This window comes from Pelodiscus sinensis, chromosome 2, assembly GCF_052426305.1.
Source record: "Pelodiscus sinensis isolate ZL-2025 chromosome 2, ASM5242630v1, whole genome shotgun sequence".
Classification (NCBI taxonomy): domain Eukaryota; kingdom Metazoa; phylum Chordata; order Testudines; family Trionychidae; genus Pelodiscus; species Pelodiscus sinensis.
In genome coordinates, this window is record NC_143053.1 from 113,587,931 (window position 1) to 113,613,901 (window position 25,971).

A 25,971-nucleotide genomic window follows, 5' to 3' on the forward strand; every position below is an offset into this window, starting at 1 on the left:
AGTTTAAGACAAATGAGATGACATTTCATTACTGTTAATATCAGAGAGTGTAATAGTCAGATAGCTTTTGTTATACTTGGGATTTTCATGAAAAAGTGTTAACCGTAGTAACTGCAGTTGTATACAGCTATGAGGTATTTAGTCTTGGGAGACTGATAGCTTCTAGGTTAGCCAAAGCTATTAGGTGATTTTCATTTCACCATATCTAAATCTTTTCCCTCAAAGAATCTACTAAGTAAGGGCTCCATAGCATAAAATAATTTGCCTCTGGGTCAGTTCTCCAATCAAATGCTGACTGTCATGGTTTCCCAAATTCAGTTTTTTGGTTATTGAAAATATGGATAGCTTCCATTTTCTAGCTAAGGGATTTCATGCAGACATAGTAATGCATGTACATAATTTCACATACTGCTTCATAAGGGGGATCTTAGGAATTTGTCTATCTGGACTGAATAGGGTCAACCCCTTTGGGCAAAAAAGCTTTGCAAACCCCTGCTGTCGACTGCTGTTGATCTAATTGTACTTGCTTCCACTGTTTTTCCCACCTCATTGGGTCTCAGTGAAGCTCTGTGAATCTACCGCCCTCTTTGACTGATGGTATTGTTTAGAGAAGCTGTGCTAGGTGACAGCTAGCAAGACATATGCATGTTCTGATACTTTAGTCTGGCACTTTGTACAATTTACCTTTGTTTTCGAGATGTAGCTACCATTGATGTCTTGATTTGAAAATGAGACTGGAGGCAAGCCAGTCTCAAAAGTGTGAGCTCTACAGACTACTTGTGGTGTCTGGTAAGGACTAGTGTTTTTCTTGTAATATAGGTCCCACCTATTTGGAATAATGCCCTATCACATGGGTTTTTTGCCCATTCAGCATTCTTGAAAAGTTACTGTGTAAGTCTTTTTAATATCACAGCATTCCTTGCAGAAATTAAACTCATGTTATCAATTGAAAATAAGGCAGTGCTCCTCCATACTCATTTTAATTTTTTCCAACAATGTGTTCATTAAATCCACATCTGGTTGTTTGCAAATAAAGCCTAGGTTTTGCTCCATGAATTATCTGTAGAAGGCTTGATTCTGACTTCATTAAAACAAGAAAAGATATAGTGAATACAAGTAAGCCAACTTGTATTTTTTTTTGTTTGTTTTACATACAGGTTCCTAAGAGATTTTTAGTTATGTGCCCTGCAAATTAAATTTTAATCCTTATTTTAAAGAAGTGTTCATTCTTCTCTCTGTGTGTGTGTGGCCTTCTATAAATAGACTAACTGAGTCTGCCATTTTCTCATTGGATTCTTTTTCTTTGTATATGTCAGCGACTTACCTACAGAGCAGAGAAGCCCATTGCTGATGCTGCAAAGCTCTATTGGCTCTTTTCAAGAACAGAGCAATCAGGAATTCCTGGTGCATTGATTACCGTGGTGCTTTACACAATTTTGTTCATTATTTCATCTACAGTATTGTTCCTCTATTTTCTAAGGTAAGCCTTTTTTACTTTTACCAGTGTCACTGCTATCTTCAAGGCTACACGTTCCACTGCTATAGCATCCTATAAGATGTTAGGTGATGCCAGCAAATAATATGTTATCATCTGAAGTAGTTCCACCTGGTCACAGTCAATCAGGGGTTAACTCCTGCACAACTTCCATTGCACGGGTGCTGAAGGGAAGACAGTGAGACAGAGAACTATATTTGAAGCCAATCAAGTTTCTCAGCAGGGAGACATTAAGTAACTTATGATGTAATGTTACTTGCTTTGGGGTTAAAATTTCTAAAGTAGTTAAGTCATGCCTAAATTGCCCTGACTTTTGAAGTCCTATTGAGATGATTTTGAAGATTTTTACTTTTGGATTTACAAGTAGGGAGTTTCTGAGGGATGGAGCAAGCCAAGAAAGAAAGGGGTAGGGTAGAGGACACAGCATTTTCCCTGATCTTTGGCTGTTGCACGAGTCCTTTTGGCTGCTTTATGTTTCAAACTAGGGCTATTGTGGCTTGAATGCAAATGGTCTCCTCCCATCTCTAGCATGATTGTTCTTCGTCCATCTTCTTGCCATCTTTCTGGCAGGAATTCTTAGCTGTACAAGCACCACTGGTGTGCACACACGTGGACTCATGCATGGTATTGAGCGGCAAGCAGGAACTTTGATTACATTTTAACACAAAAGAGAGGGCAGTGCCTGCCCATCACCCATACTGTTCTACACCAGGCATTAAATTGGTTCCAGTAAAGAGGTTCCTTACCATATAACCCATAACGAGCACCGGGATACACAGATTCTTGCCATATAATCCATAATACAAAGTAGGCTTTCCTCATCCTATCTACCAAGGAGACAGGGGATGCAAAAAGGTGAAGATCTCATGCTACAGGGGCTACAAATTCAGAACTTGGCCTGCAAATCTTTCCCATGGACCCATCACCAAAATCACAGTTCTTTTACCTTTGGGAAGCATTCATATTATTCTGTAATAGCATGAGAAGTGAGACACAAATTGCAACAAATAAACAATTCCACCCAGTACCTCATTTAGGTTCTGAACACATTTCTACTTAACTCAGTGTAGTTAGATGGTGCTGCAAGGAAGGCAAAAAACGCCCCCTATTCCTCCACCAATTGGCACAAGGGAGGAAAAAGAAATCATTCTTAACCCTACATGGGTGATTGGATAGATCTTCAGCATCTTTGTGGCTGAGTTCCCTTTTCTAATTTGGGTGGGTAGGGTGGGATGCTGTTATGGAGCTGAAAGACGATCCACACGAACCCCATCCCAGATTAAATCCTGGAAGCTGGGAAATGCTGGCCAGTCAACACCCCTTTCTCTAGTGCAGTGTTTCCCAATTTTTTTTGACCACGGAACCCTTTCAAACTCAGAAAAATTTCAAGGAACCCCCTAGTCAGGGATTAAGTTTGTCGAGCAAAAAACCACACCCAAACACACACAGACATCCAGTACACCACAATTGATAGTAATAAGATGCTAAATCCTGTCATGAGATCACCATTCATTTAAATTCAACATATTGAATATAACACCATTCATTTATATTCAACAAAAATCATTAAATATGTACAAAAAATAAAACTATCAAATAATATTAATTATATTCATAGTTTTCAATGCGAAGAGTGGTTTTTCTTCTTTTCTTGGCAAATTCTTTTTATATTTGGTTTAATACTAGAAAGTTGGATTCGCATATCTGGCGCAGCATTCAGTCGATTTCTGTATTTTGTTTTCATTGCTGCATAGTTCGAGAACCCAGTTTCGCACAAGTATGTACTGGCAAAGGGTAACAGCTGACGAATTGCGCGTCTTGATAAAGATGAATATTCTTGACTTTGACATAAGTCACTCCAAAATGTAATCAGAGAAACTTCTTTAAATTTTTGTATTAATTGGCCATCTGAAGTGATTTCAATTAGGTTTTCATAATCTTGTGTAGAAAAACTGACTGGCTTTTCTGTTAAACTTAATGGATTTCGAATCCAGTTATTGTTGTCATTGATGTTTGGAAAATACTTAATGATGTTCGTGTATAAATCGCGAAGATGATCTGCAATGTCACTGCGAATATCTTCATCAAGTTTGTATCCATTTTCTTCAAGGAAATCATTCAGAGTTGGTAAACAATCCAAATCATTTTGTCCTACAGATGAGATCCAAAACTAGCTTCCATGACAAAGACAAAATTTTGTCTTTCGCATTAAAAATATTTACATTCTTTCCTTTCAGCGACAGATTTACTTCATTTAGTTTTATAAAGATGTCTGCAAGATACGCGACTCTAGATAACCACAGAAAGTCTGTTAAACAATCAGACAGTTGGAATTTGTGATCCATCAGATTTGCGGAGAGCTCATGACGCAATTCAAATAATCTAACCAGCACTTTTCCTCGTGATAGCCACCTGACTTCTGTATGTAGAAGCAGGGCTGTGTGCTGACTACCCATATCTTCACTCATAAATTTGAACAGTCTTGATTGTAATGGTTGAGTTTTTATATAATTAATAATCTGTACTGCTTCGTCCAACACATTTTTAAGAGAGGGAGAAATATTCTTAACTACCAGAGCATGTCTGTGGAGAATGCAGTGACTGCTGGTGCAGTTTGGTGCTACATTTTTTATTCGTGTTACAGCGCCAGCCACTGTTCCTACCATTGCTTTGGCACCATCACTGCACACATCAACACATTTTTCCCAACTTATTTGATGTGTTTTCATAAAGTTATTGATACAATTGAATATATTCTCACCAGTTGTATTGGTTTGCAAAAATTCAAATAAAAGTAAGCCTTCTTCAATAGAACTATTAAAATCATAACGGACAAATACAAGCAGAACTGCAAGACCTGCAACGTCAGTGGACTCGTCTAATTGTAATGCATATGCATCACATAAATGCAGCCGAAAAATAAGCTCCTTCTCGATGTCAGCAGCAAGATCGTGAATACGACGTGTAACAGTATTGTTTGATAGTGGCACGGCCTCAACTTTTTTACTAGACTCCTGATCCAACATACACATCACAATATCTTTTGCACATGGTTTTATGAATGATTCCCCAATAGTGTGTGCTTCTTCGGCGAGCGATATACGATAGCTTACTTTGTAAGATGCCTCTGTTGCATTTTCATTATCAGATTTGGCAATTTTTGACATGAAGAGTTTACTTTTTTCAAGCGATTCAAGCTTTTGCTTAAAAAAACTAATGTCTTTATCTTTGTATTCTGGATGATTTGTTTCAAAATGTCTTCGCAATTTAGCAGGTACTGAACAACTATTAGATAATATTTTGTTGCACACTACACACTGGGCACCTGGAGCATCTTCATTTCCATTGCTTGTGAATCCAAATGCCAAATAGTCCTCACAATACCTGCGTTTCTTATTAGTCAGCTGAAATTTTTCATAATTAACTTGAGCTGCCTCAGTATTTTCCTTGCTGGTTTCAGTAAAAATATTGGAGTTTGAAGTACTCACTTTTCTCTTTAAAGTTCCTTCTTTGAACCAACGATCCATGGGGAATTTTGATATTAGATTGAATTCTTAAACTTAAAGTCACACACAGGAGCCACATGTCCTCACAGTGTGAATGGGGATTTGTTCCGATCTTCACAGTGAGTAGGAGTTCCGGTGTTTCACTCACTGATAGTACTCCCCCCCCCTCCACACACACACATGCTGCCTTTACCACCGGACCTAGCAGCAGCAACAGCTGCTTGTCCCGCTTCTGCCCGATCAACCCAAGATCCTTCTCCCGCATCCCCCGCTGCCACTCTGCTTTTTTCGGTGGTAAAAGCAGAGCAGCAGCGGGGGACGCGGGAGATGTCTGAAAGGGGAGCAGGGAAGGAACCAGCGTCTTTGCGCGCTGGGCTCCTCTGTCTCTTTATGGGTGGGGGGAGGGGAGCGTTCGGGTTCTCGCGGAACCCTTATGTTCGCTTTGCGGAACCCCAGGGTTCCGCGGAGCACCATTTGGGAAACACCGCTCTAGTGAGTGCCAGAGGCTCATGGGGAGAGGAGCTACCAGTGGCCCTTTGGTTAGTTTCCCCCGTCTTGCTGCTAAGACTATCCCTGTTTCACCACTGGCCCCGTCATTCTTCCCTGCCCGATGATGGGTGGCATTTGCCACATATGTGGTATAAAGTCAAAAGTAGTAGGCAAGGACCATTTCACGGGGACCCCCTTTGCCATGGCGCATGCGCAGTGGTGCCATGGTGCATGTGTGGGGCTTCTTGAAGCGTGGGGCCCAGGGCAGCTGCCCCGCTTGCCCTGCCCTATATCTGCCCCTAGTAGTAGGTTTTGGTTTACTTGTGTGGAATGATTTTATTTTTTGTTTCTAAGGGTGTATCTACACAGCAGGGCTTAACTCAAAATAAGCTACGTAAAGTGAGCTACATCAATTGTGTAGCTTATTTCGAAAGAACTTGTTTCAAAATCGGGAGCGTCTACACAGCACTTATTTTGAAATAGAGCAATCTTGCTCTGACTTCTCTTATTCCTCGTACAATGAGGCTGTGTCTACACTGGCATCCCTTCCAGAAAAGGGATGCTAATGTAGCACTTTGGAATAGGCAAATCTGTGGGGGATTTAAATATCGCCCGCATTATTTGCATTAACATGGCTGCCGCTTTTTTCCAGCTTGGAGATAAACCGGAGAAAAGCGCCAGTCTAGACGTGATTCTCCGGAAAATAAAGCTTTATTCAAGTAGGAATAAGAAATCCTCCGGAAAAGGCTTTATTTTCCGGAGAATCATGTCTAGACTGGCGCTTTTCTCTGGCTTTTCCCCAATCCGGAAAAAAGCAGCAGCCATGTTAATGCAAATGCCGTGGGGGATATTTAAATCCCCCGCAGATTTGCCTATTCCAAAGTCTACATTAGCATCCCTTTTCCGGAAAGGAGTGCCAATGTAGACACAGCCTGAGAGTTACAGGAGTCGGAGTAAGAAGTCCTTCAGCTTGACAGTATTTTGACATTATTTTGAAATAACTGCCTGTGTAGACATGAACTAAGTTATTTCAAAATAAAGCTAGTTATTTCAAAATAATGTTGCTGTGTAGAAGTACCCTAAGTGTGGACCCTATGTCCCCAGTGTCCTGCTGGCTTCAAGTGGAGAGGGAGAGTGGAGCCTCAGGGCACAATATGGGTAGGGTCATAATCTGAGTCAGGGGAGGCTTAACCTGCCCTGGGCTTTGATTTCTGAGCAACTCTGTCTATATAGCAATACAATTTTCACTGATATACATCTGACATTAGCTCATACACATAGCTGCTGTGCACGAAGACACAAAATCAGAGCAATTCTAAGAATCAGAATGATCAGTATACTGTTTGCATCTAACCTAGCCATCCCTCTGTCTACCTTTTTCCAGAAACTCCATTGTAGCAGACAGAACAAGATAAATGGCAATTTAAATGTCTACCAAGCATTTCAAAGCTTCTACATTCCTGGAAGCTGTACACAACTCCAATGTACTGGTAGTCTAGTTAATTAGTTTTTGAGATGTTAATGCCTTCTTAATCATTGACTTAATAGTTTTGAATAGCTTCATAAGTTTTAGCTGCTGTCGTTTATTACTCAGGAAAATTAATTTAAATTAAAACATTTGTAAGGCAGGTTTTTATGAGAATATTATGAACATCTTCATTGTCTGGGGAACAGGTGCAAGATCATCAAAGATTCTTTCCCTTCTGGATCAATCTTCCCATAATGTTTTCCAATAAACGGGAGGGGAAAACTTAACTGGAAGAGAAAAGCTTCTTTGGATAACACACTTTTTAAAATTATTCATAACAAAATAATAAAGCAAAGGAAGGATAATAAAACATGTTATGCTGCATAGAGTCTTCAAAGTGCTTTACTCAATAGCAAAATCATAGTACACAAACATGTATGGATTTTAACAGAATTGTTTAATAAGTGTAAGTTTTGAACTTGATGGAACTAAGAAAATTTTAAATTCCTCTGAGGAAAATATATCCGAGCTAATACATTAACTGAGTTTATAGACTCGTCTATAGATTTGAGCACCCCCCGGGGAGCAGCCACCAGCCTGGCTATGCAGGCTTTGACACCCCGGGCCGACTCTGGGGAGCAGCCACTAGCCAGGTCACATGGCCCTGGGAACAGCCGCTGGCTGGGCCAAATGGCCTCCACCACTACAGGCTGGTCCCAGAGAGAAACCAGTGCCCTGCCCCCACTCTTGGGCTGGAGCTTTGGGCGGAGCAGGGTAAAGTCCAGCGCCCTGACCCCACTTCTCAGATGGGGTGCCAGGCGGGGTGCCAGATGGGCCTGGAAGCAAAGTGGGTGGTCCATGGCCCACTCAGGCCAGTCGTGATTATGCCCCTGCTATGCAATACACAGTCTCAGGGCTGAGTGACAGCCATTCCAATCTGGGGAGTGTGTGCTGCAGAGTCTTGTGTGGATACAAGTTTTTAAATTCATATCTGAGCTGCAATCCACAATATGGATGTAGATCTCCACAGATTTACAGGGCTCTACTTATAGCCAATGAGTTTTAGCATCAGCATAAGATGGACATCTTTGAAGCAAACTGTGATGACATGAAACATGACAACAAAGCTTTCTTTCTTTCTTTCTTTCTTTCTTTCTTTCTTTCTTTCTTTCTTTCTTTCTTTCTTTCTTTCTTTCTTTCTTTCTTTCTTTCTTTCTTTCTTTCTTTCTTTCTTTCTTTCTTTCTCATGTTAAAAAACTATGTTAAAATAAGAGGAAGAAATGTTCGAGTGATTTTTTGTCTACACAAATGAGAGGAAAACATAGGAAAACACAAATTACTAGAGAAGGCAGGGCACTTTTGGGCAAAAGGAAAAGAAACTAGAAGAGAGAGGCTTAATGATTCCTAATTAATTCAAAGTTAATTATATAACTGATAATCTTGTGCTTAAAATCTTCATATAGAAAATGTTTATGGCAGCAAAATCACAGTAATTTAACTGCGTTAAATTTCACATCATTTTATAAAAGAATGTTCCATTATACAAGCTGAAGTGAATAACATAGTCTAGTTCTTGTTTAGAAAGATAAGTGTCAAATCATCTAAATCACTAACCTGAATTTCAAAGAATAGCTATATACAGAGGTGATTCGTTGATTGCAAAGCCATTGTGATCATCTATTTTGACTCTCTATATAACACATGCTGTAGAACTTCCTCCAAAACAATTCTAGAATATATCTTAGAAAAAGCTCCAGTCTAGTTTTTAAAATTGTCAGAGTGGACTCAACTACAACCCTTGATACTCTCATTTATGCTTACTTACTCTATTTATTTTTAAAAAATATGATGCTTTATTTCCCATATGAATTTCAGCCAGTGGATCGTGTTCTTTTCTGTACTAGACTGAAGAATCCATTATTAAATATTTGTTCCCCATGTTGATGCATTTAACTGTAATCAAGTTACCCCTTAACCTTCTCTTTGTTAAGATAAATAGACGTATTCAAATCCTTTAATAGTTCCTTTGGCTTTTCTCTGACCTCGCTCCAATTTATCAGCATCTTTTTTTGAATTGTGGACAACAGAACTGGGCACAGTATTTTAGCAGCAGTCATACAAGTACTACAAATAGATGTAAAATAACCTCTCTGCTTCTATCATCCTATTAGCTCTTTTGTGCAGTGTCACACTAGAAGTTCATAGTCTGCTGAGTAATCACCATGATACCAAATATTTCTGAGAGTCACTGATTCTCAGTTTAGAGTCTTCCATCCTGTAAGTATTGGCAAAATTCTTGTTCCCAAATGTATATACAATATTTGAATTTGGCAGTATTACAATGCCCAATGTTTGCTTGCTACCAGTTTCCCAAGTCATTTGTCCATTACATTATTTTCCACTCCCAACTTTTGCATAATCAGCAAACTTTATCTTAATTTTATCTTTTGTCCCAGGTCATTGATAAAAATGTTAAACAACTAGGCTCAAGAACTGATCTTTTTCAGGGAACCCATTGGAAACTTATCTGCTCAATGAAGATTCTGCATTATCATTACATTTTGAGGCCTATCAATAAGCCAGTTTTTAAGCCATTTAACCTCTGCCATTAGTTCTAGTTTTAAAATGAAAATATCAAACAATATTAAATCAAACGCCTTACAGAAGTCTAAGTAGATTACATCAACATTATTACTTTTGTCAACCAAAGTTGTAATCTCATTTTTAAAAAAAGATACCAGGTTAGTTGACATAATCCATTTTCCATAAATACATGCTGACTGGCATTAATTATATTTCCCTCCTTTAATTCTTTATTAATTGAGTCCCATATCAGTTGCTCGATTATCTTGCTCGGGATCAATGTTTGACTGACAGGACTATAGTTACCCAGGTCATCCTTTTTTAAAAACTGGCACAAGGTTAGCTATCTTTCAGTCTTCTAGAACTTTCCCAATAGTCCAAGTCTTATTGAAAATCAACATTACAGTGAGCTCCTCTGACAGCTATTTTAAAGCTCTTGGATGCAAGTTATATGCACCTGTTGATTTATAAATATCCAGCTTTAGTAGCTTTTGCTTAACATCCTCCAGAGATGATAGTAGAATGAAAGGTGTGTGATTATCATCCCCATGTGGTGAGTCTACGTTGCTCATTCTCCACCCCCCCATATACAAAAAAGAAATATTTATTGAACACTTCTGCTTTTTCTGTGTTATTGTTGATAATCCTGCCATTCCCATCTTGTAATGGACTTACATGTTGTTAGGACTTATTTTGTTCCTAATATATTTTCAAACTGCTGCTTATTTTCCTTAGCTCTGGTGCACAGAGTTCTTCATTAATCATTTTTTTCCTCTTTTCAACTTTCTACAATTTCTAACTTCTGCTTTATATTAATTACTATCAATTTACCCTTTCATTCACTTGTATAGTATTTTAATAATTGTTTGTAGTCACCTTTACTTCCCCTCTACACCAGTTAATTTTTAATCAGTATGGCCTTCTTTCTTGATTGTGGTTTTTGTACATCTAGTAACATGTTCTTAAATTATTTCTAATTATCATTCGCATTTTCTGAGTAAATACTTCCTCCCAGATGATTTGGCTCGTAATTGTTTTCAGCTTTTCAGAATTGGCCCTATTAAAGCACCAAATATATATATATTCTGGTCTGGACTTTATTATGAATGTGTTCAAGTTATAATAATTTGTGTCTAAGCTAGGCTTAATTTTCAGTCCAGTAATCAGTTCCTGTTTGTTTATTAAGACAAGAGCTAATAAAGAATTTTCCCATGTTGGCTGAAACACTTTTTGAGTTAAGGAATTGCCATCTATAATGTTTACAAATACCAAGAATGTTTTAGCATTGGCAGCATGAGACCTCCAGCATATGTCATTCAAATTGAAGTCCTCCATGATCACACAGCTTTTCCCCCATACACATTATACTGTACATAGACACACGCATTCTCTTCTCTATTGTGATTTGGTGGTCTGCAGTAGACACCAAGTAACACTCCATCTTGTGCCTTATCTGCTAGGATATTTAGCCATAAACATTCAATATAATTATCTTCTAAGTTATCAGTGACTTGGAAATGGGTTATGCTGTTTTTGACAGTTCAACTCTCCTTCCCCTTTTGCCTGCTTGATCCTTCCTGAATAGATTCTAAGGGTGTGTCTAGACTACAGGGTTTTGTCGACAAAAATGGACTTTTGTCGACAAAACTAAACCTGCGTCTACACTACCACTGAGTTCTCTCAACATAACGTCGACAGAACTCAGCAGTTTTGTTGACGCTGGTAAATCTCATTTTACGAGGAATAACGCTTTCTGTCAACAGAGTTCTGTTGACAGAAAGCGTTATTGCATCTAAACTGTCCTTTGCATCTACACTGCCATGTCGATAAAGCAGCTTGCTTTGTCGACCGAACTGAATGTAGTCTAGATGCTCTTTGTCGACAGAAGCTTTGTCGACAGTATCTGTCAACAAAACTTCTGTCGACAAAAGCCTGTAGTCTAGACGTACCCTAAGTTATAGCCACTGATTTTAGCATTCTCGTCATGTGACTCATGTCACCAACTTCAGTAACTACAACTAGACCGAATTTGTGCTCACAAATTAGCATAACATTTCCTCTTGTCTATTACCCAGCTACCTGGCACTGGTGCATAGACAATTCAGTAACATCTCATGTCTCTTTGCTTCCTTGATTAACTTTGTTCTCAACACTCAGTTTTGTGCTGAGTATTCATATCTTCCCTTTTCTTCCCTTTCCTTTTTCTCATAAGTTTAAAGCCATCCTGACTAGTTGAACCAGCCTGTCCCTGAGGAGATGGGTTCCCCTTTTCCTGATATGGAAGCCATTTCCTTCTTCCCACATAGGTGGCTCGATGTTTCACAAAACCAAAACCCTTAATCTTTCAGCAGTTACCTAGCCAGTGAATCACTTTCTAATGTTTCAGGATGAAGAAGAGTAATGAGGCCCATCTACTTGGATAGTATTTTTTTCATTTGCATGCAATAGAATATATGTAAGTATTACAAGTCATCTATGAAAACAATGAATAATTCGGTGGCACCTTAGGGTATGTCTAGACTACATGGCTCCGTCGATGGAGCCATGTAGATGAGTTTACTAGACATAGCAAAATGAAGCGGCGATTTAAATAATTGTCACTTCATTTACATCAAAATGGCCGCCACGCTGTGCCAATGATCAGCTGATCAGCACAGTGGGGCAGTCTAGATGCGCTGCGGTCGACAAGGGAAGCCTTTGTCAACTGCTCCGGTATGCCTCGTGAAACGAGGTTTACCGGAGTGGTCGACAAAGGCTTCCCTTCTCAACCGCAGCACGTCTAGACTTCCCCACTGTGCTGATCAGCTGATCAGCTGATTGTCGGCACAGCTCAGCGGCCATTTTGATGTAAATGAAGTGGCGATTATTTAAATCGCCACTTCATTTTGCTATGTCTAGTAAACTCATCTACATGGCTCCGTCGAGGGAGCCATGTAGTCTAGACATACCCTTAGAGACTAACAAAAACATAGAATTATGAGCTTTTGTGGGTAAAATTCATTTCATCAGGTGAGTCGTCTATGGTCTATGATCTGTTAGACTTTTGCACAAATTTTCCATTGTTGTCAGTGAAGCAATTGAACTAGTCATAAGATTCAATTATGAAATGACTCTGTTTGAACATGTTCGTGTGAATAGATAGTAACATTAGGGAATTCATTTGACATAGTGTATTCATTATTTTATGCTAATAGAAATGCATTTTGAAATTTCTTAATATTCCATTGTTTCTTTGCTTGCACTCCTTGTTTTTTAGCCTTGTCCAATATTCCATGTAGCTATTTTGTCTATATTCCTTAAAATGAAATACACATCAGTCAATCTCTTCTTTTTACCAAGGGAGCCTCAAAAAGATGTCTCACAAGCTGCATGCAATTTATGTTAGCAACTTTGTTAACTAAAAATACAAAAATAGTGAAATTAAAATGAGAGAGGAATGAACATAAGTTTGACACCAAAGGTGGCTACAGCTGCCCGCCCCAATGGTTTTTGTACTGATGATCAGATTCCAACAGCCAGACAGCTACCCTATAAGAACCACCGTAACACTGCATCCAACCTACTATTTCAGACAAAACAACCAAATAAATATAATCCCTTAGAAACACTAAATCCACCCCAACATTAAGACAACACACAGTGGAACATGTGGACACCTGAGTGTGATTCTGCTTGGTTGAACAGAAAAGAAAATTCAATGGTTAGTCACTATAACAATAGATATAATCAGAAATTATACACCAATAAAATTTCCCTAGGATAGGAATCAGCCATTTGTCCTAAATACTAGCCCCATTTTATGGTGAGGTAGGAAAGAAAACCTTGTTGAAGCAATATGAGATGCTAAATGGCTATTGCTTCTCTCCCAGTTTAAAAGGGCAGTTCCAGGAGGGAAGCTGTCTTTCTCCTGACCAATAAAAAGGTGCCTTAGAGACCAATGGCACGGCCTCAGACAAATCTGAGTTTGTAAGTCAATTATTTGAAACTCAGAACACATTTTCCCATAGAAACAATGTTATAAATGATATTTATGTTCCCAGGGTAGCCCACAAACGCCTACTTTAACCCACAATGTATCAGAAATACTGTATATGTGCAATGAAAAATAGTAGAAGTAGTTTTTTTATTAAACTTGAATGCTGATGCTTGAGGAAAGGCAGGTTTAATTAGGGGAGGATGGGCAGGTAGGTGGAGACTTTGAAGGAGACTTTTGGGCATTCTTTGCCTGCTCCCTCATGGGCTTTGTGCCAGCTCCTGCAGCCAGCCTCCCCTCCTACCCATGGGCTGCATGCAGCCCCTGCTCTCCAGGAGGTGATGAGCAGTGTGAGTGCGGGCTGGAGGACTCCAGAGCAGCTGTTGGTGGCTGTGCAGCTGGTGGCTGGAGAGAAGCAGCAGTTTCCCCTTCAAAGTGCCACTTCACTCCAGCCACTGGCTGTGCAGCCACGCCCTGCTCTTCCAGAGTCTTCCAACCAGCACTAGCACTGTTTGCCGCCACTTGCACCTCTTGCCTGCTTCCCTGAGGCTGCACGTAGGCTTTTGTCTGTATGTGTGGGTGTTCGTAAGTCAGATGTATGTAACTCGGGGAGTGCCTGTATAAAAAATAAAGCCAATCTTATTTATTTGTATTAACAACTACTGCAGACAACACTGATTTTTTTTTTCTCCCTAGGCTGCACAATGAAGGTTGGTTAATAGATGTCTTTAAACGCATTCATGGTGAAGAAGCCACATTCTTCATTCCATTAGATCTAGAAATCTCTACTCAGGAACTGAGCTACATCATGAAAAAGGCTGAGCAATGGAGAGGCATCAGTGGAGAAAGACGAAAGGTGAGTAGCGGTGAAAATCTGGGAAAAGAGCTTGTGATGTGTTGATCCAAAAATAATGCTTGGTTTGCATGGATGTAACTCGGAGGAAAACAATCACATAATATGAGAGCTTCAGGCAGAGAGCACTTTACCAGTTCTGTGCTCCGGCTTTTAAAACTACGAGAGACACCACATTCAGAGAGACAAAACTGGAAAGGCCATTTGCACTCATGCTGGCTGCAGACTGCTAGTAATGTTACAGAACCCTGAACTTTTTAAAGAAGGAGAGTTGTTTCCAAGTTCAGCACCCTGATGAGCTAAATGTGGGAGAATCTCCTAGAGAACCACTGCAAGGAAGGTTGCCGGGAGTCTAGTGAAAGTGATCTTGATATCTCAGTGAGTCACTGCCTGTGTCAGCCAAATTTTGGTGTCCTCCCTTTCCTTCCCAGGGGACCCACATGAGGGTAAATAGGCCAATGGTGGGATGATAGGAGTTACTATAGAGAACTTTTTCCTGGGTGTCTGGCTGGTGAGTCTTGCCCCCATGCTCAGGCTTCAGCTGATCGCCATATTTGGGATCAGGAAGGAATTTTCTCCAGGGTAGATTGGCAGATGCCCTGGAAGTTTTTCACCTTCCTCTGTAGCATGGGGCATGGATCACTTGCGGGAGGATTCTCTGCATCTTGGGGTCCTTAAACCATTTGAGGACTTTAATATCTGAGATATAGGTGAGAGGATTATTTTAGGAGAGGGTGGGTGAGATTCTGTGGCCTGCACTGTGCAGGAGGTCAGACTAGATGATCATAATGGTCCCTTCTGTCCTTAAAGTCTATGAGCGTATGAGTCTATGAGGAGCCACATGAAGGGAGGGTGAAAGGCATTAGGTGGACTGAACATGGAATACCAACTTTGGGTGACAAAAATGGAGGATTCATATTGCCCTTCTGCCTCCCCACCTCTTCTGTACTGTTTTATACTTAGACTATACATTATTTGGAGGCAGGAACCATCTTTTTCTTCTGTGTTGTACAGCACCTAGCACAGTGCAGTCCTGGTCTATGAATGAGGCTCTTAAGCACTACTGCAGTGCAAATAAATAACAATAATATCAGTGTTCCAGTATGTACCCATGTCTTTCTCCCTCACTCTTAAGCTGTAAGCTGCCATCATTTACTTTCTAAGCTACTACTTTTAATATGTTAATGAGCAATTATTAATTTAACCAGGGACAGATTTACAAATTCATGAACTCCTCTATGCCTGCAGTTCGAAGCGACCACCAACTCTTTGTGCAGTATCTTTTTTAATTCAGCAAATATAGCTAGTTAGTTACAGATATGAAATAAATGAGTCAGTTGCATCTTTATATTTGACACTGGATACAAATTCTATTTTGACTTTTATTATTTTTAAAATATACTGAAACTAGTGATTTCAAATAAGTTTCTGCAAATGTTGCAAGTCTCTCTGTAGCTGCAGCTAAGAGATCAGCAGTTTATAGCTTCAGTTGTCACTGACATAAAAATGTGACAATGGGAATTATTTTCCAGTGTCTTTCTTGATGATAGTCTGGACACAGAAAGGGGAAATAAAAAGGTGATGCACTGGCAATGTAAAAAACCCAAATACTCGGTACGGGCATGTCTTCACTCGCCACACAGGAGATCAATGTTCTGGGGTTTGATTTAGCAGGTCTAGTATAGACCCATAAATCGAATGCTGTAGGTAGCTCCAACTGGCACCTCTACTCTTTGCAGTTGCAAGGAGTAAAGGAAGACAACAGCAGCATTTGCTCCTATCAGCCTTCCACTGGGTGGATGCTTCCAAGCTCGGTTTAAGGTAAGCCAACTCCAGCTACACATTCTATGTGGAGTTGCATACCTTAAGTCGACCTTTCAGGTATAGTGTAGACTTGGCCTAAGTTTAGCTTTTCCTAAAGTGCAGTGTGCTTAGCCTTATTTGTGGGGAGGGGATGAAGAGGAAGTATTTAAAGTATAAAATTGCATACCGCAGAAAACTAAGACATTCCTTGGATAACATTAGTTCCTTGTTAATGTGAAAAAGCAAGTTTAATTTTTTATACTGGGTCAAAGCAAAATAAATGATTTTGTTTTCACTTCTGCCTAGTACATAAAAATGAGGCCAAATAAACTCATTTCATAAGCCCGAGCAACTACTGACATATTGAAAATTATGGTAGACTAGGCACCTGCAAACAGCCTTTGTCTTTTAAAGGGACTACTACACTATATTATTCAGCTTACCGTTTTTTCCCCCAATAACATAGAAAGGGCTCAGAGAGAAAAGTAAGTGAATTAAAGGAGAGGAGAGAACAAAAAAGGTAAATAAAAAAAGGGAAAAAATGTAAAGTTAAAAGTAGTCTGATATCAGGTAGAAGAAAGCTTCCAAAGTAATTGACAAGTACTAAATGAAATATTTTTTACATAATAAAACTACTGAAAGAAATCAGACACTTAGAAATATTTTTTTAAAAATTTCATAGAAGCTTTGCTCATGGTGTAGAATTTTGCATGTTTATCATGGTAGTCTTGCAGTGTATAGGCCTGATCCTTTAATGTTACAGAGCCCTGCAATTATTAAAAATGAATGTTGCCTTTAAGAAAAGTTTTTTCCCTATTCAGCAAGTAAATTCTTTGTGGTATCAGCTGGATGCCTTTAAGAAATCAGCCATCTGATATGGATAAATAGAGATAGTGGGAGAAATAAGTAGGACAGTGGGTGGGAGAAAGTGATGGACCTGTGGGCAGAATGCTAAATTCTGCACCAACAAAATGAGCGGGAATTCTAACGTTGATTTCTAAGTGCTCAAGATCAAGCTCATCATGAGTGTAATATCTGAGAGCAGAATGCTGCCACTTCTTTCCTGAAACTAAACACCTAAGCTATATATACAACATAGTAATAATATTAAGGGATGTCTTCTAGAGACATGTGTTTTCTTATGTTTGTTAATTATATCAGATTGATAGTTATTCATAACAAAGCAAAGATTTTGTTAAATGGCTACATCTGGGTAAATCTAGTATTTATAATGTAGCTGTTGTCTGATAGGAAAGCTCTAAAAACACACAGTTAATTGCTTGAAATCATGGTCATGCAGCCCTGCCTGAATGCATTTCAGTACAGGATCAGGGCTATGTTGGCAGTTTTTTATATGATCCTGGGCTTTGCAGATTTGGAAGTGCTTTTGTGCTGTGAATTAGCATAAGATATTTATCTTGTCCCTTTCTTTTCATTCTATTTAATTGTTCAAAGTAATCAGTTTGAAAGACACACCACCAGGCCTTATAGCGTACAATATTAATGTGATCATTTCTAAATGAGATACTAAGTTAACTTTGAGCAGATTTGCAAATGATAGTGCAAGAATGCCAAATCGTATATCTCTATCTATATAAATATATAGCTACATTAAATAGAAGCAGTCCAAGTAAATATTCAGTCAAACCTTTTAAAGAAAATTAGGTCTAGGCCTTTGCAGTATTTCCTGTCTCTTAACCATGTGCTTCTCATTTTTATCTTCTGGATTAAAAATTACCCCATAAATGGATATTTTATAATATGCTTAATTTCCTTTTATTAAATTGATAAATGTAGCTGCAGAGGACACATTTACAGTATGATGAGAATTTAAGGTTATTGCATTTTATAATTTTTATATTGTTCAGACAAGCGATTTGTCATTTCTGGAAAGACAGTCATGCCATCATTTCAAAGTATTTTTAGCCATTCTTTTGATAGGAAAAAAGTCACTTTCTGTAGTCAGAGAAGACATCACTCTATTAAACTGATTTGCCTATATGCAAATTTTGTCATTTTTACCTCATTAACTATTTATCATAGAGTAAAAAATATATATTCATGAAGGGGCAGCTAGCAGCCTGATGGAGCTGGAACTAATATTTTGCAACTCTAATGATTTTTTGCATCCTTAATTAGATAGCATAAGGTTGATATGATTAGGTCAGGATGTAGTGTTTTTCATTAAAATACATTTTAGAAGCTGTATTCATAATCTGCCCCTGCAATTAAAAATGAGGCCATGAGTTTAATATTATCACCCCAATTATTATCCCATGGAAAAGTATACCTTTCATAAATTTGTGCCGTAGGACCTTCATTAACAACAAAAAGAAATAATATTTCCAGGTATATAAATTACATGGTCACAATCACATTTATGTAACAATTTGGAACATATTAGTGGTGGGGAAAGACTTCAAGATTCAGGTAGTTGATTTCAGAAATTTGTTTTATTATTTTTGGATAATTAATTCACATTGCATTTAAGGAGCAAGCTGTAGAAAAGTAAAAATACCACCTTAAAGAGCCACACAAAGACATGTGTGGTGGTGGTAGAGTAAGAACTACATTAATAGTGGCTATAGGCCCTGATCCTGCAATCTGGTCTATGCAGGCAGCCTGTTATTTCTGCATGCAGACCCATTTATGTTAATTGAGCTTGGCATGGTTGAAGGGTTTATCAAACTGCAGGATGAGAGCAATAGTTAAGGTTGAATACAGAAAAATATAACATCTTTCCAGTGCTAATAAATAGTCACTTAAATGTGTGTGTGTGTGTATGGGGAGGGGAGATGTCAAAATTATCGATTTAGCCTAGGCTTTTTCTTTTAGCAGATGAGTCACATTAAGTACTAGAGTAAGTACTAGAGATCAGATAAAACTCCATTGTCAAATTCCCAGAATAAGTTAGATAACAATTCAGAGCTTTGTGACAGCTGGTATTTTCTCCTTCTAAGTCAAGACAGAGACCATCAGGATTTAGGAAAACACGGAAGTATACCTACTGGGTACGGTGTACTGTCCTATCTCATGGCAGCTAGCCTACTTGCAATAAAGAAGAATGAGTCTCCTCTGCCACCTTAGTTGTAAGCCAGGCTGAGGTTCATGCACTAAGCTCCAGAGGTCCCAGGTTCAGTTCCGCCTGTTTATGTTACACATGCACTTAAGTTCATCCCTAGTTGGGGAAGTAAACTTAAGCACGTAGTTTACTTTAAGCATGTGCTGAACAGTGATGATTTTCTGATTTGGAGCTATAGTGACCAGATCCCCAACAGGCCTGACAATGTAGCCCAGTGATGAGAGCACTGGACCGGGAGTCAGGAGATTAGGGTCCTATTCCCAGTTTATCTACTAGCTTGCTGAGTGACCTTGTGCAAGTCATTTCACCTGTCTGTGCTTCAATTTCCCCATCTATACAATGGGGATAATGATATTGACCTCTGTAAAGCGCTTTGAGACCTATTGATGAAAAATCATACAAAGAGGGGCCACACGGGGTGTAGTATAACCCGCTAGATCCAATTCAAAAGGCACCTCTGTTGGCACCGGTATTCTTGCTCCTCACAAGGAGTAAGGGAAGCTGACTGGAGTGTTTGCTTCCCTCGGCCTCATGCTGTGTGGATGGAAACGTGATGTAAGATACGTCAAGTCCAGCTACGTATTTTACATAGCCAGAGTTGTGTATCCCATGTGGTGTAGATCAGACCAACATGAAAAACAGGATAAACTTAAAAAAGCAACAAATGGTCTGGTAGCACTTTATAGACTAACAAAACATGTAGATGGTATCATGAGCTTTCGTGGACACAGCCCACTTCTTCAGATGACCGGAGTTTTGAGTTTAGAATGTGCAGACCCAAAATAAATAGGGGAGAAGGGAGAGGGGCGAAGGACAAAAATGGAAGGGGGCAGGAAACAAGAAGCAGAGTAAATACCAAAGGGAAAAACAAGTAGGCAGAACTGGTAATCTTTAAGCATCTGAAGATTGGAAAGTTAAAAGGAAGCAGATAAGGATCAAAGGATAGCCATAGATAGGAAGGGTACTAGAGCAAGAATCTACACAAAGAGCTGTTGGTACCTTCATTGAATAACAGGGATAGAATCTGGCCCTCAGTGATTTGACCATGCTTAGTTCTTATCTAGTAAAGTTAAGATCCAGATACTATCCACAGGTTAACGTTAATCACAAAAATCTTAGAAGGAAACAATTTAGATGAAACAAAAACATTAGTATGGCCAACACGAACCCAAAATATCTGGAAAAACTTAAAAAACAACGAATAGTCTAGTAGCATCTTAAAGACTAACAAAATATGTAGATGGTATCATGGGTACAACCCACTTCAGATTAATGGAGTATTAAAAGTCCAGTTCCAGAATAAATAGGGGATGGGGGTGGGGGGAAGGGAAGGAAGGGAAAAAATAGAATTAGAGTGTTTGTTACATGAAGCTGATAGAGAAGGTGGAAATTGTTCTTAAGAACCGATTGTTTGGGTTTTTAAGTCATTAGAATGTGCTAGCCAGGTAATGTCTTTATTCAGACCTTTGTGATGGGTCCCAAACCTGTAAATAAAGTTAAGTTCCAACACTTCCCAGTGCACACTGAGAGAGTTTCTGGAACAATGCAAGCCCTATATCCAAAAAGATAATGTGAAACGCATACTTGAAATAAATCCTGATGCACTGCAAAATTTATTTTAATTAGACTAAGGCTAATTTTCTAACTCTAAAATGATATTACAGTAAACCATAAAAAATTACCCCGCAGTAGGTTTTTGAAAGGAAAATATATTTGTAATTATCCTGAACGCACAAAATTACTGGAGGGCCTATTATCAACACAATTTTTGGTAGCACTTTACACTAATTTGCATTTATTACTCTCAGGCCAACTATTAATATGTTAATAAATAGTCATTAATACTTGTTATTTAATTGCGATCTATTTATTCCTGTTCAATAATGCATTAATTACTTGTTAATAGTTAAGGGCAAAATCCTGCCCTTGCTACTGGAGCCTGTATTATGGGGAAAGGAGGAATGTTGGACATTTGTTAACAACACCCATGTTTCCGGCAAAGAGTAGAGTGGCTAACGGAGCTACTTTATGTGAAGATATGAATATTGCTTATTCTTTGTAAAGAGTCAGCATGAGTCTCCCCCTTATGAATGTTGCAATATATACCTCAGGCCATTGAAAGGCCACTGAAGTCAGTGGAGGTGTGACAACCAGGGACCTGCAGAATAGACTGAACTTGCTCAGATCTGTGTAATCAGTCACTAATGCCCCTTCCTGGGCTTTCTTCAGTATTAATTTAATTCAGTATCCACTTCTGCTCTGTAGTGGATAGGGCAAGAGAGGAAGGTAGACTGGTGAGACGCAAGAGGGGAAAAGACTATCAAGGGCAGAAAAATAAGCCATCTAATAATCTGCAAAGCACAAAATGAGATCTGGCATCTGCAATATAGTGGGAAACTGAACAAATCTAATATAACGTTTCAATAGATTTTCTTGCACCTTGGACATATGAAACTAAGTAGGGTTACCATATTTGAACTTGCAAAAAAGAGGACACTCCTGTTCTTATAATATAATAACACATTAATACAATGTGAGTTGGTAGATAGTGATACAGATATACTCTCAGGAGTGTCCTCTTTTTCGAAGGTTCAAATATGGTAACCATAAAACTAAGAAATTGAAAATGTTTATTTAACACAAAAAGGAGTATAGTGATTTTTTCTATTTCCAAGATCAAGATTCCAGAATTTGTGCTCTGCTTGTGTAGAAATACCATACGAGACCTGGGAAAAAGTGTGAAATAACCTTTAGGTACAAGATACACTGGTAAATTTCTTCTCTGAAGTTTTGATGCCAATCCAAATGTGATCATTTGACTATAAATGACAGTTGAGCATGGAGATTAAACTGGATGGAGCACAGAGCTCAAATGGATCTGAATATTCCAAATAGAGTCAATGCGTGAAATCCTCATCCCATTAATTTCACTCAGTGGTTCTTCAGGAAGACAGAAATGCAGCTTGGGTAAAAGTGAGGAGGCTGTAAATCTGCAAGGTAACTGTCTTCTGAGAGTTGCTGAGCACTCTCAATGCCTATTAACTTACATATTTGTTGAGGGCAGTTGGCACTTTGCAATATGAGATCCTTTGAGAAAGAAAGAAAACCTGATGATATGGGCAGAGAGATGGAAAGGTGGTGATCATGAAAAGACAAAGTCCAGAGAGAATGGAAAGAGCAATACAATAGAAAATGGAAGAAAGAAATTAAAAAACGAGGCAAATTGAAGAAAGAAATGGAGAAGATCTTAATCTGTCGCAAACAGTTACTCTTTATATGCATGAAAGAAGGTTGTGTCTCAAGAACTGCTGATTTAGACATCACTTGACTTCAGGCAAAGAAACTAAAAAATACTGAAAACAAAAGAGCAAAAAGCAAAGGATGTCATTTTGCTTGTCTGGTGCAGAATTTCCTTTCTGCAGAGTACTCCAGGAGTTGAGCATAGCTTTTCTCAACATCCAGTTTTAAGATTTTAGGTTTTAAGATTGCTGTGATCATTTATGCTGTACATCTGCTAGGAACAGGTTCCTTGGACAATATTAAGCCTTGCACAGTGGTTCTGTCAATGTCTTTTGTTTAACTTTAAGTTGGCTTTTTGCCTGTTTCTGATCCAGGCCATTGTGGGGATTCTAGTTTTCATCTTACAAGACCGACTGTCTTCCTGATCTCAGTGCAATGAAATTCTGACTCCCTATGGTTGTGAGAAGTTTGTTACTAGTTATCTACTTAGGAATAAAGTAGTCTACAATGGTTTTGTGTTGCCCACATGCAAGCCTCATATTCTGGGCAAAATGGCAATACTAGAAGGACAACATTGAATATAATGCTTTTCACTATTACTGAGCTGTCTACCTCACTGATACAAATGTCCCCAGGGATTAATACCTTTACATTTTCAACGGCCCTATTTTTCGAAAATCAACTCTGCCTTAAAATTTATATTTTTTTCAGTGCTGTATTTTGAATGGAGTTATGACAATGATTCTATAGTTAATATTCTAAGGCTTAAGGCCAGATCAGGAAAGATACTAAATGTTCTTTACAGCTGTTTTGCTCAGATTGTGCAGAGGTGAGAAAACTGGGGCTGGGAATCTGACTCTCTAGTTATGCTTTATCATCTCTTTTGTTAATCTAGTTCTGTTGGCCATTTAGAATCGTAGCAACTGTAAGTGAACTTAGTGGCATGTTCCTTCCCCCCCAAGCTCTTTCAAGTATCTCAATTAGTGCTGGGAAAAATATTTTGGATGAATAGTTTATTCACTGAAAAATGCAGTTTCAGCTTGACTAAAGCTATTCACCAATTCAGGTCACATTCAGCAAATAGTTTGAGCCAAAAATAAGAAAAAATCTGACCTAAAACAATATTTTTTAATTTTTTTTATTTGACTACCAATCCAAATGTATTCACTCAGCTCTGAGCTTGATACATTTTCTGTTCAGACTTACTGGAACCAAGATGAAGCTTTTTGTAAGAGCTATATAGGAGACTAGTTAGGGAACAACAGTGCAAATATTGAACTTAGCCAGAAATGAGAAGTAAAAACGAATTCCTCATGCCACTATCAACAAGCCACCAGATTAGTTCAGAATAGTCTGACTGGAGCTTTAGTTTGGCAGGGGAACCAACAGCTCCTGTAGGTCCCCAGGGAAGGTGTGGGGGGCTGGGTCTGTGCCCCCAGAAAGGGGAGCCTTGGGCAGAAGTGGCAGGGCCAGGCAGCTGGTTCTCAGTGCCACCTGGAGTGTATGGCGGCGTGGCACCTCCACCAAACCAGGCAGCCCTCAGAGCTTCCTGGAGTGCTCTGTGTGGTGCTCCTGCAACGATTTAAAGGCCCAGGGATCAGGCCACTGCTGCAGTAGCAGCGGCAGTAGGCAAAAGTCACAGGCCTTTTGAATCTCCAGGCCCCTGGGCAACTGCCATTTTTCCTTTCCTATTGGTGGGCCTCTAGTTTGGTGATTCACAATTGTTATCTTTCAACTGCAAAAATTCTAGAGATGAAATCCTGAGCCATTTTCCCCACTGCCGTGAATGGAGCCAAGATTTCACCACAGAAATATAACAAAGGAGAAGGGGGTAAATAGTGTCACATCCCAATGAACTTTTAAGAGTTCTGTTTATGGAAGTGCCAGATTCTAAAGCAGTGTACATTGTTGTAGATCTACTGAAGGTCACGTCTTGCATATTTTTTTTTACTTAAAAATCACACTGACAGTCATGAGAGGAGCGGATGTAAGGCATGAGCTGGTACCGGAATATGAGAGAGGATAGGACAAAATGGCATTTAAGGGTAAAAAAAGAAAAGATTTTTTTTGGAAGTTAGCCATTCATGACCTTCCAACCTTAAACAAAACAAAATGCTATGTAAAGGAACAACAGTCTGAATTGTGTGAGATTAAATTTAACTCACTATTGTTTTAGGATATTTAATCTTCAGGGAATGGGGTTCAGATGAGAAAAAAAGAGAGAGATGTGGGTAGTGGCAAGCTGACACTAACTAACTGACAGTCTAATCAACTAATCTGACAGTCTCCATAAATACCACTAACACTCACAAATTTGGCTAGAAAATTGTAAGTGTGTGTGTGGAGGGGTTCGGTATGTGTCCCTGAGTGTACGTCTACACAGCAGGGCTAAAGCCGAAATAAGCTACGTAACTTCAGCTACGTCAGTTGCGTAGCTTAAGTTAAAATAGTTTATTTTGGCTTTTGGTACTGTCTACACAGCAGGAAGTCCAAGGAAGAGTACTCTTCCTTCAACTTCCCTTACTTCTCATAAAATGAGGATTACAGGAGTCAGAGGAAGAAGTCCTCCAGCTCGACATTATTTTGACATTATGTCGAAATAACTGCTTGTAGTGTAGACACAGATTATGTTATTTTGGAATAATTTCAGTTATTCTGAAATAACGCTGCTATGTGGACATTCCCTATGGGAGAAAATGCTGGGTGTGGGGGAAACAGGCAAATGCAAACTGGGCAAAATTAAGGCTTCTTTTAGCCATGGAGTAGGTCTACAAGTGGAAGTATTTGAAGAGACATGCACATACAAAAAAGCCTCAGAGTAAAATTATAATAAAGAATGGATGTGATCAGCCAGAAGACAAATGAAAACACTATTAGGGTATGTCTACACTACCCCCCTAATTCGAACTAGGAGGGTTATTGTAGTCATATGGAGTTGCAAATGAAGCCCGGGATTTGAATTTCCCGGGCTTCATTTGCATGAAGCTGGCCGGCGCCATTTTTAAATGCCGGCTAGTTCGGACTCTGTGCCCGCGTGGCTACACGCGGCACAGACTAGCTAGTTCGGATTAGGCTTCCTAATCCGAACTAGCTGTACACCTCGCCGGCCGGCTTCATGCAAATGAAGCCCAGGAAATTCAAATCCCGGGCTTCATTTGCAACTGCGTATGACTACATTACCCCCCCTAGTTCGAACTAGGGGGGTAGTGTAGACATACCCTTACAGACTGAGGCTGTAGTTCTAATAACACTACCCAGTCCAAGTTGGTAGCACATTATTTCCCTTTCTTTAGCAATAAAAACCCTGAATAAAGCAACTGTATAAAAAAGGGTGTGTTAAACTACTTGAAGCTTTGGAGCCTTTGAGCTGTAGCTTGTGTGGCAATAAATAAAGAGACAGATAAAATAAAAGAGACTAAGAAGAGGAAAGACTCTCGTGAGCTACACATAACTTTTTTTTTGCCACATGGTATCTCATA

The 25,971-nt window shown here is 39.1% G+C and overlaps 1 protein-coding gene across 1 annotated transcript in view; it reads left to right on the top strand.

The window, feature by feature from the left end:
• The window catches only part of LOC102458814 (uncharacterized), a 284,741-nt gene that overhangs the window by 208,369 nt on the left and 50,401 nt on the right, over positions 1 to 25,971 (top strand). Inside the window, exons 19-20 of the mRNA XM_089776005.1 lie at positions 1,317 to 1,480; positions 14,211 to 14,370. Coding sequence (XP_089632131.1) covers positions 1,317 to 1,480; positions 14,211 to 14,370 — 324 coding nt within the window. The remainder of the gene's footprint in view (positions 1 to 1,316; positions 1,481 to 14,210; positions 14,371 to 25,971) is intronic.